General features: G+C 40.7%; 1 protein-coding gene across 5 annotated transcripts in view; it reads left to right on the plus strand.

Annotated features, from left to right (window-relative positions):
- Positions 1–20,909, plus strand: part of MYRIP (myosin VIIA and Rab interacting protein) — a 689,287-nt gene that overhangs the window by 518,537 nt on the left and 149,841 nt on the right. For all 5 annotated transcript variants that reach the window (XM_077491541.1, XM_077491539.1, XM_077491540.1 and 2 more), the window contains exons 7-8: positions 4,968–5,048; positions 7,940–8,080. In XM_077491541.1, coding sequence (XP_077347667.1) covers positions 4,968–5,048; positions 7,940–8,080 — 222 coding nt within the window. The remainder of the gene's footprint in view (positions 1–4,967; positions 5,049–7,939; positions 8,081–20,909) is intronic.

Genomic DNA, 20,909 nt, shown 5'->3' on the forward strand with positions numbered 1-20,909 from the left:
CACACACGATCACACTAAACTCCGACGGATTTGAACGTGATGACGTACGACCCGACTCGAATAAGGAAGTTCATAGCCAGTAGCCAATAGCTGCCCTAGCGTCGGTTTTAGTCCGTCGGAGTAGCATACACACGAGCGGATTTTTCGAAGGGGACCGGGTCCGGCGGAGTTCCGTCGGGAAAATTTGAAGCATGCTTCATTTCTAAAGTCCGTCAGACTTTTGCGAAGCTAAAGTCCGTTGCAGCCCACACACGATCGGATAGTCTGACGGACTCGGTCTGACGGACTTTGGATGTTGAAAAGTCCGCTCGTGTGTACGGGGCATTAGAACAGGACATGGAACAACTGACTGGTTCAATATTGAGAAAGGAGTGCGGCAAGGATGTATATTGTCACCCTACTTATTTAAGTTATATGCAGAGTACATAATGCAAAATACCAGGGTAGATGAATCACAAGCCGGAATTAAGATCGCAGGGGAAAATATCAATAACCTGAGATATGCAGCCGATACCACACTAATGGCAGAAAGTGAAGAAGAACTAAAGAGTCTCTTAAAGAAGGCGAAGGAGGAGAGTGCAAAAGCTGGCCTGAAATTGAACATTAATAAAACTAATATCATGGCAACCAGCCCCATCATGCCTAGGCAAATAGAAGGAAAATACATGGAAAAACAGTAACAGATTGTATTCTTCTAGGTTGCAAGATCATGGCAGACGGTGACTGTAGCTATGAAATTAGGAGACACTTGCTCCTCGGGAGGGAAATAGAGGCAAACATAGACATCATTATAAAAAGCAGAGATATCACTCTACGGACAAAGTGCCATATAGTCAAAGCTATGGTATTCTCCGTAGTACCTATGGCTGTGAAAGTTGAACCATAAGGAAGGCTGAATGCTGAAGAATTTGTGCTTTTGAAGTATGGTTTTAATGAAGACTCTTAAAAGTCCCTTGGATGGCAAGAAGACCAAACCAGTCAATCCTGAAGGAAATCAACCCTGAATATTCACTGGAAGGACAGATCCTGAAGCTAAAACTCAAATGCTTTGGTCACCTTATGAGAAGAGAGGACTCATTGGAAAAGACCCTGATGCTGGAAAACATGGAAGGTAAAAAGGGGAAGAGGGTGACAGAAAATAAGATGGATAGGTAACATCATCATAACAATGAACATGCAGCTAAGCAAGCTCCGGCAGCCAGTGGAGGACGGAAAATCCTGGTGCACTATGGTCCATTAGGTCACAAAGAATTGGAGACGACTAAGCGACTGAACAACAACAAAACGTATATACGTGCGCTTATAGGCATACAAGCGTAAAACGAATGTTCTTAGATGCAGATTTTTTGATTCTGTGTTACAGATCTGAAAGCAGCTCATGTTTATGTAAAAACTCAAAATAGGGTATATTAGAGCAAATTTTTGATCAATGCAAAGCAGCATGCAGCAGAGTGTAAATATACAAAACACTGTATAAAACATGTAAAAGAAAATGATATCACCCATGACCCTTGAATCACATATCAGGCGTGTGAAGTATTATTCAAACAATATAGTAAAAGTTAATAAGTAAATAGTTGTAGTGAACAATTGAAAAGTCCTCCACCCTTGTGTCTTGCCTCCACCAAACGTGAAGAATTCAAACTCACCAGATTAAGATGATGTCTAACATTTAGAAGAGCAAACCACGCTTGTTACTTTATGGTTCTCCTTATGGGAAGTACTGTACATGCATTATCCACTTTATATGTGCCAATTAACAACTCCAAAACACTTCTCATGGACATCAGAGGGAATGCTTACTCCCATCCAATAAAACAGACCACCAAAGTCAGAGAATAACATGTAGTATTTATTGGTGATGCCAAATGATAAAATCATAAAAAAAGGTATAAAGGCAATCCAATCCACATACATACAATGCACAAACATGTGTTGCTGGTATCCACAAACTTACATCTGATACTGCCAAACTGTATCAGAATGGAGGCTGGAACTTAGGCATGTAAAATGTTTATGCACCCGTGTTAATGCTTTAATTGGAAACAATGCAGCTGAGTTCAGATCTGTAGTTAAAAAAACACTTGTATATGCGTTCTTTTTATGGCTTTTTTATGAATGAAGCCTAAGGTTTGAGGTAGTATAACCAATAGAAGATGTTCTACAGCAGATCAAAAAATGAGCAGGTGTGTGAATTTTAAGAGTAAATTTTAGCAGCTGAATATACTATGTTATGAGATATTTTATATTGCTCTGTGCTGTTTGATTATCTTACGCCCTGCAGCAGCAAAATGTTAATCTTTCTGTATTTTCACCTGATTACTAATACCTTGGAATACTCTGTTGTCATAGCAACAGCTGTCCCAGTGAATATGAAAGACAGTGATCTTTTTAACCTTCGGGCAGACAATCCATATCAGCAACCAATACCCAAGTACTGAGCTTCTGATACAAGAAAGTACATTTGCTTTGTAATATAGTTTGTAGTTCAAACATTGTAGTTTGTATTTCTAATTTATTCTTTTTAGGATGAAATATCTTTTTAGAATACATATTATTATACATTTTACACTTGTCAACTGATCTTTATTTTAGAGGACATAAAATCCAATCTTAAGTTCACATTGGCATCATCCCATAAATGAATATGATATTTTTGAAACAAAAGAGTAGCGGGATTTTAATTATGCCAAATGAGAACAAAATCAGAATAAAAATCTATATACATTTTATTACACATAAAACATTGTCATAAAACGTTGTCATAAACACAATATTAAAAATCCTAGATATACATAAAGCAACGTTACAATAAATACAAAAATATGTAAATCTGAGGGATACATGTACTTTTAACTGGTCTACTTGTTACGCGGGATCCCCACTTCTTCAGGACCATACATATATTGCAAGTGTGTTATATACAGAGTTTCTTACTATAGAAAAGACCACCAAAAAAACAGGTAAATACAAATATAAAAGAAACATATTATCAGATATAATTACAGCTATGAATTACCCTCAGTGAGTGGAAGTAAAAGAAAGAGGGGTGGAGAGGATGGGAAAATGAAAAAAAATCAATATTACTAGTTGTTCAATTACCTCAATATCACAAATCATCAAAACAACAGAGAAGAGGAATAGAGGATCTGTCTCAGATGTTTCACCTACCGGCCCATAGGATATAGTCCAGACCTTAAAGACACATAAGATATATTAAAGGCAAGGTGTGATATCATATAGAGGATATTAGTGAATACGTAACATATTTATCTATTACCTATGAAGGCAGAAGTAAACATAAATATCCAAGAGGGGGAAATAATATCTGGTGTATAGCAATATACTCTCAAAGATGTGAATCCCAATATCTATTTAACCACTTGCCAACCAGCCACCATCATTATACTGCGGCAGGTCGGCACGATCACACAAACCGTCGTAGCTGTATGTTGGCTCCTTTAAGTGGGATAGCAGGGGTGCCGATGCTCGTGATCAGGTGATCACAATAAAATAGATCCAGATATGTTGGGTGCAAGCCACGGCTCACCACTGAAGTAATAGGAAAAGAAGAAACAAACTAACTGATGGGAAGTTTGTAAGATTGCCACTTAATTGCCACTGGTAAGACCAGTATTTGACATGTGAAACTGGTTCATTTGACAACTGGGAGAGCAGAATCAAAAACCTTGCTCTAACCATCAATGTATTCTAGTATATCCAGCACTAGATATGCTCTACATCTATTTCAAAGACCATTCATTCTAGTTTAAGCTTGAATTAAAGACTTAGGGCCCTTTCACACAAGTCGGATATGGTTTTGCTCAGCAAAGGATCTGTCCACTGATCCCCTGTTGAGCTGAGCGTAGCGGCAGGGTGACAGGTCTTTCTCCTTTTCTCTTATGCAGAGTGGACACAAACACAACCTGCTCTACTTTATAGGCCAGTGGTGGCGAACCTTGGCCCCCAAGAAGTTTTGGAACTACATTTCCCATGATGCTCAACTACACTACAGAGTGCATGAGCATCATGGGAAATGTAGTTGAATGAATGAATGAATGAATGAAATACTTATATAGCGCACAATGCGAACTGAATCGCCTCTAGGCGCTGTGGCGAGCTTTGATCATCTGCTAAAAGAGGAAGGTCTTGAGTTTTTTCCTAAAAGCCAGGTGATTTTCTTCCAGGCGGATGTTTATTGGTAGAGCATTCCATAGCCGAGGCCCTTGGACAGCGAATCTCCGATCCCCCTTGGATTTATACCGGGCTTTGGGCACGAGGAGGAGGTTTTTGTTGGCTGATCGAAGACTGCGGTTTGGTGTGTAATGATTTATTTTCTCCATTAGGTATTGCGGAGCTTCTCTATGCACGCATTTGTGGGTGAGGCAAAGGGTCTTGAACGTGATCCGATTTTTTACGGTTTACATCTGACAAAACATCTGGGCTGCCAAGGTTCGCCATCCCTGTTATAGGCAGTTGAATGTAAACTGACTGTCGGTTTACATCTGACTGCCCACTGATTCTGCCACACTGAGGGGAAAGCATCCCCCTTCTGTTTGTTTTTGTCAGATATGATTGGATTGAAGGTAACCAGGTGTAAACAAACATAGGTCAGTTTAAATCTGACTGTCCACAGAGGAGAATAGAGGATTGGATCAGGTCCACCTGAAAAACAGACAGGTGGACCTGATTGGACGACCTGTATGAAAGGTGGTGCATTAGACTTAGAAAAACAAACTTCTCTATAATAAATAAGTAGAGAGTTTACTGCTGTGGTTTCACTACTCTGAACTCCTATGTATTATTTTAATTCAGTGCTATTAGCAGACTATAAACATATGAAGTTGATTTCTAGGAATTGTGTTATGACCTTGCGGAATCCTACACAGTAATGTGGGTTAATCTAGTATTATGTCCCAGATTTAATAAACGGATGACTTATTCACAAATATATTCTTTCTCTTTAGGATAAACAGAATGAGGCATGTTATTTGCGGGAACACAAGGAAGAACTGATTGAGGAGTTAGCTACAACCATTGTTCAAAAGGTGAGCCCTACTATCTCATTTTAAGAATGCAGACCCAAATTGTGGAGGGTGATGAATGGAATGAGTATTACCGGAGCATGACAAACCTGTGTTTAAATATTCTATCAGATAAAGAAAAAAAGCTTTTTTTTTATTACGACATTGCTACCTTAAAACTACAGGTTTTTTTTTTTTTTTATGTTTTTTATCATTTTCACATAAGGTTTTCCTTTAAATGTAAAGAGGAGCAAATAGTTCCAGTTGCAAACAATGCATTCAAAATCACTAGTTTAAAGGGTTGCTTTTGCTGACCTCCTTCTAAAATGATAGTTGCCTGGCTGACTCTGACTCTAACTCTGGCTGAAAATCTGTACCTCCAGCCTGGATACATGACTTAAGAGTTAGAAACCATTGACACCATTGGAGCAACATGCCAGCCAGGCAAATATAATTTTCAAACGTAAAATTGAGTAATAACAGTCATATTTCTAACAGCACAGTCTTCCTTTAAGTACATTTACTTAAATATAGTCAGATTTATCCAACTTGCATGCAGCTGTTTTAGACAAATCTGCCCATATAAGTGCAAGCCATCAACACCATGGAGCATGTTTAGGAAGCTTTGGAACAGGATAATGGATTAGGATATGATGGTTGGGGGACAGAAGAAACCACAAGGAAGGAAACAGTATAATATTGTACAATTTTCCCATCCATATCTTTTTTTTATTTTTTGTTTTTGTGGTCTTTTGTTAACTAGTTGGGTGTTCCCAAGAATCCCAGATGTGCAGAGCTAGAAAAACAAAGTTCACCACCTGTTATATGGTTACATAGTTGGTAAGGTTGAATAAAGACATGGGCTCATCCAGTTCAACCTGAGAATGTGTGTGTGGATATGTGTTTAACTACTATTTTCCATATTCTTGTACATTGTGTTATCAAAGATGCAACACTGTACCTATATTCAATTGTTGTCCTTTTTTTTCACACAAATAGAGCTTTCTTTTGGTGGTATTTAATCACCACTGGATTTTTTATTGTTTGTGCTATAAATGAAAAAAGACCGAAAATTCTGTAAAAAAAGTTAGTTTCTGTTATAACATTTTACAAATTAGTAATTTTTCTTCATACATTTTTGCCAAAATGTATACTGCTACATATCTTTGGTAAAAACAAATACCCCAACTCTGTGTATATTATTTGGTCTTTGTGAAAGTTATAGAGTCCACAAGCTATGGTGTCAATCTCTGAAAATTGATCACACCTGATGTACCGACGGCTCTAACAAGCCATGAAAGTAGAAATACCCCCCAAATGACCCCTTTTTTGGAAAGTAGACATTCCAATGTATTTAGTAAGAGGCATAGTGAGTTTTTTGAAGTTGTAATTTTCTCCCACAATTCTTTGCAAAATTTTTCTTTTTTTTTCTTTTTTTTTCATAAAATTGTTATATTAGCAGGTTCTTTCTCACATACAGCATATGCATAGCACAAATTACACCCCAAAACACATTGTGACTTTTACACAGTGTGGCCACATACAGAGGTGCAACATGCAGAGAGTATCATCAGCCGTTCTTGGAGTATAAATTGCGCATATAATTTCTTGACTACCGCTTACATTTTTGATACAAACATTTTATTGAAGAAATACAGCCAGTACATTAAAAGAGAAACAGCAGAAATAGTATAGCAGGGAATACACATACCGGTAAGATCAACACAAGTACAGAGTATAATAAGTGATGGTAGCCGGGTGGGGGCCCAGTGAGGGGCGTGTAGGAAGAGGAAAGTCTCTCCCTAGCTTAAGGAGCAAGGTATCCCGCCACACGACGCCCACCCGTAAAAGATCTCAAATACCTGCAATACGTAGGCTAGTACAACAAACATAACAAAAATAACTAAAACACATAAACAGAAAACCAAGGGAGCTACGGGTAAATCAGTAAGGAGGTACATGTAATGGAGGATCATTACACAGAGGAATCCACCCAAGAGACCCAAGATTAAAACATTTCCTCCCAATCCTAGAGTCCAAGGATTTGTATATCACTGTCATATACCCTCTTAGGTGCCTTTTCTTTAGGGAGAATACATTTATTTGTAATCATTCCTCATAACTGAGGTCCTTCAGACCCCTTAATAGTTTTGTTGCTCTTCTCTGAACTGTCTTAAGCACATCCTTCCTAAGGATTGGTGACCAAAACTGGACAGCATGCTCAAGATGTGACAGAACCAGAGTTTTGTAAAATAATATAATTATAGTTTTATCTCTTGAGTAAATACCCTTTTAAATGCATGCTAATAGTCTGCTGACCTTGCTTGCTGCAACTTGACATTGCATGCTATTTCTTAATCATCTTTTAGTACCTCCAGATCTTTTTCCATCCTTGATTCCCCCAGAGATTCTACTCCTAGCATGTAAATTGCATGCATATTTTTAGCTCCCAGCTGCATTACTTTATATTTTTTTTACATTGAACCTCGCCTGTTATATATATATATATATATATATATATATATATAGCCCACCCCTCTATTTTAATTAGGTCTTTTTGTAAGGTTGCTATATCCTTTTGTGAAGTTATTGCCCTGCTTAACTTTGTATCGTCAGCAAATACTGAGATGAAGCTATTTAATATTGTTTGCAATTCAAACTGGGCTATCAGTGTTATTATAATTTTCAAGATGAATTGACTTAGTTTTCATTCCAATGTCTATACTTTAAAATACTCTTTACTTTAAAATGTGAATAATGCTTCTCTGGCTTGGAGCTATACATAAAACTGATTACACATGTAAAGGTCAAAGTTGTAATATGTTATTACTTATATTACTTTGCCTTCCTAGTGTCAGATTCTTTAGAACATGTTCTGTTTCTAATTAAATGTTCTGTCACCTTAACTCATGTAGATTATCAAGAGGAAGAAAAGCAAAGGAGAGCAAGCTGAAGGATTATATGAGTGGCAGAGGTCTAGGGCTGATGTGACTTCACCACCTGCGTCTGAACAACATTTAATGACCCTTCAGGAGAGAGGATTAGATACACTTTGGGTAAGTGGACAATACATGATGAATAACTCATCACTTGTTACTGTAGTGGTCCTGTTATAATAACGTAGATTAGTGTCTACAGTGTAGAAAAGGCAATTATTGAGGCAGACCTTTAACTTGCTGCCACGTACTAATATAAAAATATATTTATTATTGTCTATTTTATAGTATGTGTCAGCACTGAAGCAGAAGTCTGGCTTTTTCTATACTTCTATATTTGCAGAACTGGCTAAGTGTCATGGTTATGCAGTGATCTTCCTGTGTTTGCTTACCTTCCCTCATGTCTTCAGACTAAGAGGTCAGCCACTTCCACCTGGTGGTTTTTATAACCTCTCCTCTAAGCATGGCTCCACCCCAGGCCCTATCAGGGAGCCCTATATTAACATGTGCACTGCAGGCCATCAGGGCTGATCAACCTTTGTGTGTTAGCTTCCTGTTTCCTGCCGTGTGCTCTGCTACTGTTTTCCGTTACCGACTTTGGTGTGTCTTGACTATCCCTGTTTGCCTGTGATCCTGACCTTTTGGCGTGTACCCGACTATTCTTGTCTGCTTGTGGCCCCGACCTTGGCTTTGTCCCTCACCATCCCTATCCTCCTGTTGCCTACTGTGGGTGTGAGCTGGGGGACCCTGGGGGTCATGACCTGGAGCCAGTTGCAGCCAAGTCCATCCTCACCACTCGAAGCTCTGGTGAACACCTGCTGGCTCTTAGACTCCGCGCCCCAGGGAATCTTACGCTCTAACCTCAGTGGGATCTGTCCCCCATCTGCAGCAGTCAGCCGTAGGGTCCACAACCTTGTGGTGCACCCCTAAACCCTACGGTGTGTATCTGTCACCTGGGCTCTAGGGGACCTGACAGTTTGATCAGCCATGGACCCGGCTGACGTGCCGCTTCCTGCAGATGATCCATTGCAGAGCTTAGTTCGGCGACTTGAGACCCAAGAATCGCATCAGAACCAGGTGATGCGATTCCTTCAGGATTTGGCATCCCGTGTTGAACAGGTTCAGGCCTCATTAGGACCCCCGGTTCAACAACCTCAACCGCTATCTGCCGCTACACCTATCGCATCAGTCGCAGCCACACATTCATTACAACTACCAGCTCCGGTCCGTTTCTCTGGGGACTCCAAGGCTTGTAGGGGGTTCCTCAGCCAGTGCACAATTCATTTTGAACTTCAGCCCCAAAACTTCCTGTCCGATCGGGCAAAAGTCGCATATATCATATCCCTCCTGTCCGGCGAAGCGTTAGCTTGGGCCGCCCCTCTGTGGGAACTGAATGATCCAGTGGTTTCTAGCCTGTCTGATTTCTTGAAACTTTTTCGGAATATCTTCGAGGAACCGGGTCGTGTCTCCTCAGCGGCTAGCGCTCTTTTACGTCTCCGTCAAGAGTCTGCGTCTGTGGGACAGTATGCTCTTCAGTTCCGTATCCTCACAGCTGAATTGAGCTGGAATAATGAGGCCCTAGTTGCAACCTTTTTACATGGCCTCTCTGATAGAGTGAAGGATGAATTAGCAGGAAGATCCCTTCCTGCTGATCTGGACAGTGTCACCACCTTGTGTAACCAGATCGATATTCGCCTTCAAGGGAGAGGGCCCTGGAAAAAAGAAGCCAGCACTCCCCGTTCTTTAGGCAGTCTGAGCCCCCAGTTCCTTCTCTTCGATCCGAGGAGCAACCCCTGCCTGCTGAGGAACCTATGCAGTTGGGCCGGACAAAGTTATCTCCCAAAGAATGTGCTAGGCGCAGAACTCTGGGCCTATGCCTCTATTGTGGGGCCAAAGGTCATTTCCGTGAAAAACGCTCAGGGCTAATACATCTGGAAGGTGGAGTATTAGACCCTGAAATATCACCTTCACCTTCTCATCTTCTCCTTTCCGTGTTGCTTCATGTCAGTGCTTCCTCTCTTTCGGTCTCAGCATATCTGGATTCCGGAGCCGCTGCCAATTTCATGGATTGGAAAACTGTATCCTCCATGAGACTTACCCTTTTGCCCCTTACAACGCCATTAGTGGTCTTGGCGATTGATGGCACTGTTCTCCCAGGGGGCCCTATCCGCTTCCAGACTCTTCCTGTTAAGATGTCAGTAGGGACACTCCACCAGGAGTGAATATCCTTCCTTGTCTTACCTAAGGCTTCATCTCCTATCATATTAGGTCTTCCTTGGTTACGGCTCCATTCTCCACACGTCGACTGGTCTGCTGGTCAGATCCTGGCTTGGGGTTCCTCCTGTTCCTCTTCCTGCTTACTCAAGGGTACCCCAAAAGAGAAACTTCCTGTTACCACCATCCCAGTATCTTCTGCTATTCCCGCTGTATATAGCGATCTCTGGGACGCGTCCTGCAATAGATGGACTGATGCACTCTCTAGGTCATGTGGTACTCTGAATGAGGAGCCCACCTATGAACCTGAGTCGCTCATTCACTCCAGTTTGCATGGCCATTTACCTTTGCCTGTCCCTAATCTCCCTTGGACGCACAGCCAGGCTAACTTGTCTGCAAGTTCCACAGTTGCTATGCCCTGTGATGCGATTCAGATGGTCGCTACACCTGACAATACTATTCAGCCAGCCTCTGCACCAGGTATGCCAGTCCAGCCCATGCCCAATGAGCTTCCTGCTTCTTGTTCAGGACCTTCTGTGACCTGGCCTCACCCTACTGCTACTATGTCCGTTCAAACCCGTTTAATTGGTTCAATCCATCCTTTGGATAGACTGCCTCATTTGGCCAGGTGGGGTTTTCAATCTTTTTCTCAGGGTTCTCTGCATTCTGTTTGTGTTGCAGCTATCCAGCTTGACTCTTGTGACATCTCACTTTCTAACCAACCTGACCTCAGGGATCCACTGACCTCTGCCCAGTCTGGTGGCCCTGTTATGGATGCCCAGCTCATCTTTAAGGGTGTGGGGGACCCTGCTCAGACTCCTGATCTTCTCATGCCCTTACCCATTCCTAAAAAGCCTTTAGTCCTCAAGTCCTCTCGTCCTCTCCCTACCTCTGTTTCGGTCTCTGAGGATAATCTAAAATACGAGGTTAGTCAAGTTTTGGATTCCCAGCTCCGTAAAGGCATTATTCAGTACCTCGTATTTTGGAAAGGGTTGGGTCCTGAGGAGAGGTCTTGGATCACTGCATCTGAGGTCTTTGCTCCTCGTCTGTTGAGGAGGTTCCATCTGGAGTTTCCCTTTAAGCCTGGACCCAGGCGGGGGAGGGGGAGGCCTCGTAAGAGGGAGGGTACTGTCATGGTTATACAGTGATCTTCCTGTGTTTTTTTTTTATATATCTTTTATTTTAAAGTTTAATACAATACATTTCAAAAATACTTATACAGAATATCAATCTTTTAAGGCATATATAACTTGAACTGCCATATTTACCATTCCATTTATCTATAACATAATATTACCCTCCCTAACCCACCAGAAAAAAAAAAAAAAACCCCATCTCCCCTTATCTCGCACCACACCTTCTCAATCTTCATGTCCCCCGTCTGCAGCAGTCAGCCGTAGGGTCCACAACCTTGCGGTGCACCCCTAAACCCTACGGTGTGCATCTGTCACCTGGGCTCTAGGTGACCTGACACTCAGAGGATCTCTTTAGCAAAAACAACACTGAATCAAAAAAGTACAGTTTACAAGACACATATCGAAGTGCTTAAGGCTTAATTCATAAAAGCATAACCCATGCGGTATTTATATTACTGTGCATTATTTGTTTTTTTATAAATAAAAATCATTGTTCATTAGACATTTGCATTCGTTTTTCGTCCAGATGCATTTTCGTCCGAATTTCTGGTATTTTCCTTATAATTTTAACAAATGATAACGAACATGCAGAATCCAAAACCGAAAGATCCGACATAAACAAATGCTTTATTTTCGTTTTCGTTGTGACAACAGTTCGATATAGATAGGAGGTTTGACATGATGCTGACAATAGCGATCTGTGTCCATCGAACCTGTGGTCGAATGTGCCTAACCTTAGCTCTATTAGTCCAAGATTATTCTACATAGAGAGAAAAGATTCTACATAGAGAGAAAAGATTCAACATTATAGAGACAATAGCAAAAAAGGTTGAATGTGCCTAACCTAAAGCCGCGTACACACGGGCGGACTGTATGGCCAACGTAGTCCGTCGAAACACATTTCAGCGGACAGTCCGCTCGTGTGTGGGCTTCAGTGGACTTTTTCAGCGTGCAGTCTGGCGTACTAAGTATTTCGGAATTTCCATAATACTGTCCGTCATACTTTGGTTTCAGCGGACAATCCGCTCGTCAGTAGGCTAGTTCGACGGACTAAGAATGGCGCATGCTCAGAAAGGATTTACACGGCGAAAGGTTGCATTGCTGTGTATTGGACTTCCTATTTCTAGTCCCGTCGTACGTGCTGTACACGTCATCGCGCAAGCTTTCGACGGACTGTTTGTGCATCCGTGTGTGGTCAAGTCTGTTCATTCGAAAGTATGACGGACTGTCCGTCGGATTGTATGACGGACTAAGTAGGCCATACAATCCGCCCGTGTGTACGCGGCTTAACTCTATTAGTCCAAGATTATTCAACATAGAGAGAAAAATTTGACATGAAGATTCAACGAAGCAGTCACTGCGAGTGGACATTTATAGTCAAATTCTCTGCCCATAGGCTATAGAAGAATTCTAATGTTGGTTGACTAGTAATAATAATTAATAAATATAATTATTACTAGTGTCATACATTAGAATTCTACTATAGCTTGTAGGTGGAATATTCAACTGGAAATGTACGATTGCGGCATCGTAGAGTTTAGCTGCTCCGTCGAATCTTCTTGGAACATTCGACAGACACCATAAGCCTTCAATGACAGATTTGACCTTAATTTTTTCGGATTTTTGGGCTAATGCATTTTTTAACGACACAAAATAAATAAAAACGAATGCCGGGAGTAACTAAATAAATTTATTTTTCGGACGACAACGAAATTCCGCAAAAAAAATATTTGTGTGCACATGTCTATTGTTCATTATTATTTAATCAATTTGTGAGATATTATGATAGTAAGAATCAATTAAATAAGATTATTGCACAGTTTATAGATCATGAAAGTACCAGCAGCTACAGACTGGAAATATTTCAAGGTGACAGGGTGTCCATTGAGGACTTCACCAAATAACGTAGGGGTACTAAATAGCACTTTATGAGGTAAAATAACATTGTGTGACAAAATTATGCTTTCAACGGCCCTTGCCCATTTCATGTAAAAAATAACAGCATAAGGAATATTTTTGTTTGTGAACTAAACATTTTAGAAGTTTGTAATGAATAATAATAACCATCTGTGAATTGATGCTATAAGAAAGAATTCCTTTCAAAACTCTGAATGACTTGTGTTGCCAGTATCATACATTAACCCATAAAAGGGTTTACATCAGTGGTGGTCGGTGGTATTTTGCCGCCACATCTTTTTGAATTTGACCTCTACTTTCCTTTCCTGCAGTTTTTTGGGGGTTTTTTGAGACACAGCAGACACAGGATTATTATAAAACTGTATTCCCAGTATTGTCACCTTGAAAATACTCAAGGACAACTCTTGTGGTCGATTTTTGGAATTCACATCATTCACTTTTTGTCAGCTACTTTTGGTTTAAAGGTGAATTAAATTTATTTTATAGCAAGTTGTAAGCTTTTTATATGCTTCCCCCTAGCCTTAAATTATCAGAGGAATAGCTGAGGAACTGCGTGCAAATAAAAATCAATAATCCTGTGGCTTTTCTCAATTTAACATGTCTGTAGATAGATCTTTCCTTTCCTTTTGTATGGATTCTAGAACATCAAGGTTAATTTGAAAAGTGTCCTTCATGGCATTTTTGCAATTGTTTTAAAAAACAATGCTAAAGTCTGTTCAAGAATACTGTATGTGAAAGAGATTATTTAGGGAATAGTTATACTTTCGATAAATGTTGCCAGACAATTTATGATACTGTATATGAGCTACCATAAAGTGTGTGAGCTTTCCTGCAGCGGTACTATAAGCTCCACTGTTGTAGCTCCCATGCTATTTGCATGGGATAGTTGGGGAGTTGAAGCATTGGTTTGGAGAGTTTCACATTAATGTTACAGTTTTTTTTTCTTGCATTTATTAGTGCATGCTCTACAGCATCATTATTAGTTTGCCAATTAAATCTTTAGGCAAGGGTAAAAACTGCACTATGGTTTAATCTGTCTCAAGACTGGGCTATTCCAGCTGCACATATGAGGAAAAACACATAAGTAAAGGTTACCATCAAGGAACACCACATACCAAACCAATAGTTCATAAAAGAAGATAGTCTGCACTCATGCAAACCAACACCTAAGAAAAGCTGCTTGTGCTTCCACCTATAAAATAGATAAATAGAAAAAATATATAAACAGGCACAGTGCTAAGAGATTAAAAAAATAAAAAATGTGTGCAAATACCTAAACGTTAAAACAATCAAAGGTGAGTTCATTTCAAAATAACAATCTCTACTTTTTTATCACAAATGACAAAATTGTGCTTATGCTGTTGCCCATAGCAACCATTATTTCTAAATTATAAGAAGACCAATGTGTTCAGTTTCAATGTCCTTCTCTGTGATATATATATATATATATATATATACAGTATATATTTGTTGTGCGATTGTTGGAATATTTATTCAGCGTCACTCTTAGTGTTGTGCATTATTTATATGGTCAAATCAACAGATTAAACAGATGTTAGCAGATAAAATTATGTGAACATCTTTTCTTGTACAAGTCAATATTCCCCCTCTAACACACTTGCCAAGGTTTCTTCTTAGTCAACAAGTCTACCCATCAGTGGGCAGACAGGCTTTTAGGCCTGGCTCACACGTAATAAGGGATTATCATTTTTCCTTGTTCACATTTTGGATTGGAGTACAATGGAAATTAGCTACCTTCCTTTTTATAACAAAGGTACTTAACCCCTTAACACTCGCCTCTTGGCCCTTTAAGAGGTTTCCGTTCCCGGGAGGGTAGTTCTGGTAAGAAAGCCCCCAATCCTATGTAGAGATCAGGAGCTTTCCATTAGTTGCCGGTAACTGTGTCGGAAGTGTGCTCTCAGCACAGCTTTGTTTACATTCTGGTATGTATATATGCAGCCGCTCACTGTTAAGGCCCCTCCCGCCAAGAGGCTGCATATATGCATATCGCCGGCGTGAAGAAGTAAAAAAAAAATATTATTTTCCACATTCGTTAACATAATTTAAGACCATTACATTTACTTTTAAAGAGTTAGCCTAAGAAACAGCTGAGGTAAATGATATAAAGCAGTAGCTCATGTCAAAAAATGTTAACCCCCAACCATGTTTGTGTGTACATAAAGTACATCTGATTATGCAGGCATTAATGCAGGAGGCATAAAACTATGTTTTTTGTTGTAAGTCTGAGATCTCACTAAGGAAATGCTGGGTTTTTGCTCAGTCAAATCCCACCTCCAGCACACATGTTGGTCTTTCCTCAGTAACATCTCACCTCCAGCATACAGTTTGGTTATTCCCCAGTAACTTCCCACCTCCAGCATATAGTTTGGTCTTTCCCTACTGGGATCTCACCTCCAGCACACATATTTGTCTTTCCCACTGAGATCCTAACTCCAGCATACAGTACATTTTCTTTCCAAAGTGAGATTCCTCCTCCAGCACACCCCCACTTGGATCCCACGTCCAGCACACAGGTTTGTCTTTGCCACTGAGATCACACCTCCGGCACAGTTTTTTTCCCTACACAGTATATGTTAAAGCATTTGCAGTTGCTGAATGTGAAATCCCACCAGCACACAGCTTTGTCTTTCCCCACTGGGATCCTAGCTCTAGTAAACATATTTGTCTTTCTCTGTGAGATCCCACCTTCAGTACATAGATTGGTCTTTCCTCTGTGAAACCCTAACTCCAGCACACAGTTAGGTCTTTTCCTTCTGAGATCACACCTCTAGTACACAGATTGGTATTTCTCCAGTAAAACCCCACCTCCAGCACACACATTTTACATTCCCCACTGAGAACCCACCTCCAGCACACAGGTTGATTTTTCCTCACTGAGATCCCACCTCCAGCACAACGTTTGGTCTTTCTCCATTGAGATCTCACCCACAGCATATGGATTTTTATTTTCCCATTGAGATCTAAATTCCAGCACACAGTATTGTATTTCCTCACTGAGATTCAACCTCCATCACACAGACTGGTCTTTCTCCAACAACATTCCACCTCCAGCACACATTTTTGTTTTTCCCACTAAGATCCCACCCTCCAGCAGATTGTTTGGTCTTTCCCAGTGAGGTCACACCTCCACACCACCCATAGCACAGGTGAAATATTAGGATTCCTATTTTTCATAGGATTCATATGTTTCTTAATAAATAAAAATCCCAAATAGAGTTCACATTTTCGGAGTACCATGGAGGTTTGCTACATCCCTCCCAGCGAGCTCACACCTCCAGCACACAGATTGTTTTTTTCCCTGTGAGATCCCACCACCTACAGCACAGGGGAAGCATTCATATTATTCATATTTTTCTTAGGATTTATTGTTTTTCTTTATACTGTAAATATAAATCAAATAGACTTCACATTTTAGATTGGAGTACAATGAAAATATGCTACTTCCCTGTGGAGAACAAAAGCACTCAAAAATGTTTTTGTTTCCACAGTTAATTTTTAAAACAATTATATTTCATTTTAAAGAACATAGCCTAAGAAATAGCCAATTTAAATGACAGAATATACTAGCTAATGTCGAAAAGATGACAACTACCAAGAATGTTTGTGTGTGCATAAAGTACATCTGACTAATGTGAGCATTATTGCTGGAGGTATAACTCTATATTTGGTGTTGGAAGTCTCGAAGCACTAAAGCTTTTATTCAGTGCCTGTCACTTTTCACTTTGAATTAAGCAGTATGTCATCCATTTAGTCTGTGATACTCCGGGTTGTTGTACAATGAATGGCAAACTGTCAGCTGATAAGTTTTACAGGGAATCGTGATGGAGAGCCAAAACTAAAACCACTAAAAGAAATTGAGTTGCTAAAGGTGTAAAGGAATTTTCATTTTACCATTGCATTTTTCCTAATAGGAGACCAAGTGAAAAAGCACAAAGGTGCAGAATTGTTCAGAAAGCTACTGCAATTCTTAGTTGGACAAATATTGCCACCTACAGACTGTTCTTTAAAACTACATGGATTTTTGTTAACATACTGTACAGTATATGTTAAAGCATTTGCAGTTGCAAAATTGTCTAATATATACAATACGTCCAAGGGAAAGTATATATAGATCTATATGTAGATAAATATAAATATAAATATATATATATATATATATATATATATATATATATATATATATATATATATATATATATATATATATATATAATATATATATATATATATATATATATATATATAGCTATAGATATCTATCTTTTTGTTAACATACTGTACAGTATATGTTAAAGTCTAAATGTCTAAACCGCTGGCAACAAACGTGAGTACACCCCTCAGCAAAAAAATTCCAAATTGGGCCCAATTAGCCATTTTCCCTCCCCGATGTCATGTGACTCGTTAGTGTTACAAGGTCTCAGGTGTGAATGGGGAGCAGGTGTGTTAAATTTGGTGTTATTACTCTCACTCTCTCATACTGGTCGCTGGAAGTTCAACATGGCACCTAATGGCAAAAAAACTCTCTAAGGATCTGAAAAAAAGAATTGTTTCTCTACATAAAGATGGCCTAGGCTATAAGAAGATTGGCAAGACCCTGAAACTGAGCTACAGCACGGTGACCAAGATGATACAGTGGTTTAACAGGACAGGTTCCACTCAGAACAGGCCTTGCAATGGTCAACCAAAGAAGTTGAGTGCACATGCTCAGCGTCTTATCCAGAGGTTGTCTTTGGGAAATAGACATATGAGTGCTGCCAGCATTGCCGCAGAGGTTGAAGGGGTTGGGGGTCAGCCTGTCAATGCTCAGACCATACACTGCACACTGCATCAAATTGGTCTGCATGGCTGTCATCCCAGAAGGAAGCCTTTTCTAAAGATGATGCACAAGAAAGCCCGCAAACAGTTTACTTAAGATAAGCAGACTAAGGACATGGATTACTGGACTCATGTCCTGTGGTCTGATGAGACCAAGATAAGCTTATTTGGTTCAGATGGTGTCAAGCGTGTGTGGTGGCAAGCAGGTGAGAAGTACAAAGATAAGTGTATCTTGCCTACAGTCAAGCATGGTGGTGGGAGTGTCATGGTCTGGGGCTGCATGAGTGCTGCCAGCACTGGGGAGCTACAGTTCATTGAGGGAGCCATGAATGTCAACATGTACTGTCACATACTGAAGCAGAGCACAATCCCCTCCCTTCAGAGACTGGGCTGCAGGGCAGTATTCCAACATGATAACGATCCCAAACACACCTCCAAGGTGACCACTACCTTGTTAAAGAAGCTGAGGGTAAAGGTGATGGACTGGCCAAGCATGTATCCAGACCTAAACTCTATTGAGCATCTGTGAGGCATCCTCAAATGGAAGGTGGAGGAGCACAAGGTCTCTAACATCCACCAGCTCCATGATGTCGTCATGGAGGAGTGGAAGAGGAATCCAGTGGCAACCTGTTAAGGCAGTGCTGGAAAATAATGGTGGTCACACAAAATATTGACACTTTGGGCCCATTTTGGACATTTTCTCTCAGGGGTGTACTCACGTTTGTTGCCAGAAGCTTAGATATTAATGGCTACATGTTGAGTTATTTTGAGAGGAAAACAAATTTACACTGTTATACAAGCTGTACACTCATTACTTTACATTGTAGCAAAGTGTCATTTCTTCAGTGTTGTCACATGAAAAGATACAATAAAATATTTACAAAAATGTGAGGGGTGTACTCACATTTGTTTTGTGAGCTACTATTATTTATTTATATATATATATATATATATATATATATATATATATATATATATATATATATATTGTAATATTTGGGGGTTATTTTAGCTTAAAGGTAGAGCTTACCAGTGAGCTGAGTCCACGCCAGATATGCCATTTTAAAGGCTTGTAGGCCCACTTTTATTAAAGAAAGAAAAGTCCGATAACAAAATAGTTGCCCACACAGGGGTTTCAGCTTTCCACAGCAATAATGTACGTAGAACCAAAAATACCAAGCCACCTGGCTCTCTTTAGCAGCACTGCTGCTCAGACTTCTGCTGCAGCCCTCTTGGCTCTTTAACAGAGTTCCTGTACACCCAGTACCTCAGCACTCTTTACTAGCTTCTTTTTTTCAGCCCACAAGCTTGGACCCTCTGTCTGCTCTGACAGACCGACCTGTGCAGACCTGCACACTTCTTCTCCCTTACTCGCCTGGACTCCTCGGGAGGGTGGAGCCCAGAACCATGGTGTTGGCTTTGTTTTAAGCCCAAGACCCACCTGTGCAATCATCCAGCCAGACTGCTGGCTGTTCCCAAAACCCGGTCCCAGGATTGGAGATTCCGTACTACCACATATCCCCCCCCCTTTGTTTCGACCCAGAGGGCGGAACACCCAAGTTACTTTTGGCACCTCTGTGCCAGATACCATTTACAGAAGTACCCTCCTGTCCAACCTCGCTTCTCCTAACGGGGAACTCCACCCAATGCCTCCTTTGGTGTCTCCCTCTAAGCCTTACTGTCACTCTGCTATGAGCTTTGATGCGACCTTCCCAACTTTTCTTCCGAGTGAATTTCCATAAGCACTTCCTTTCCTGAAATCTTAATGGGTTCCCGTTGGTCTTTCTACCAACCCTTCTGCCTCCACGCTTCAGGTTCCCAGGTTTCCCCAAAACTCTCTCAGCAGTACTGTTCTGAGACTGTAGGGGGCCTATTTCTATAGTGTTTAGAACGGAAACCCACCTCTTATTTCTGGTACCTGACTCAGCAGTCACTAATTGATTACCAGGTTTACCTGTACCTTTGGGCACCACATTATCATGTACCATTAACACATTATTTGGTTCATCATTGACAGACATATTCAAACCAACATTAGACCTCTCAATGTTGCACATGTCACCAATGCCTTTTTTTTCAAAATTTGCTAGGGCAGAGTCTGCAGAGGGCACACATACCAGAGGGCCGCCATCACCCACAGGAACCTCACAGGACACCACCTCCCCTGGGTTCATCCACTCTGCAGGCAGCTGTCCTACCACTTGACCCGTTCTGATGCCATCTGTATTTTTATCCACCGGAACAGGCAAGCTCTCGTCTGATCCACATACAATTTTTACCACGCTCCTTGCCCATTCCCCTGTCCCGGGGACCTTATTATTAGGTTTGTCACCTAAACCAACCACTGGACTGGGGACCCCAGTCTCTTTAACCATCTTTGTTTGAGCCCTGGTCAGGATCTCTGCTGCTTTCAGGTCCACATATGGCCCTTCCACCTCATGTGGTTTTTCTACTGGTGCAGTATACACGCCCTTCACCAACTGACCAGCACCACACTGGACCATAGCAGCAGAAATGCTTCCCATCTGGCTGTTAGGAGGTGTAACCACAGGCAATTTAGGCTTATTTTCAACTTCTCCAACGTCTGTCTCAAATATTTCTTCTGGATCTAATCTAGCAGCATACGTAGCGGCAACTTTTAACAAAAGTAGCAAATTTAGGAATAAACCATTCCTGTCCTGTTTTGCTTTGCTCTGTACAGCCTGCCATACAGTGCTCCACCTAGTGGTACTGCGCAGTACCAGCCCATCAGACTGTGGAGGAGACACACTAGTATAGATTGGCTGTACATCCCAAAGTTCAAGCATCTCTTTTAATGCTTTGGTTAATAACCAGGCCCTTGACTC

The sequence above is a fragment of the Lithobates pipiens genome, unplaced genomic scaffold, assembly GCF_037356315.1.
Source record: "Lithobates pipiens isolate NorthernLeopardFrog02 unplaced genomic scaffold, aLitPip1_a1.2 Scaffold_19, whole genome shotgun sequence".
Lineage (NCBI taxonomy): Eukaryota > Metazoa > Chordata > Amphibia > Anura > Ranidae > Lithobates > Lithobates pipiens.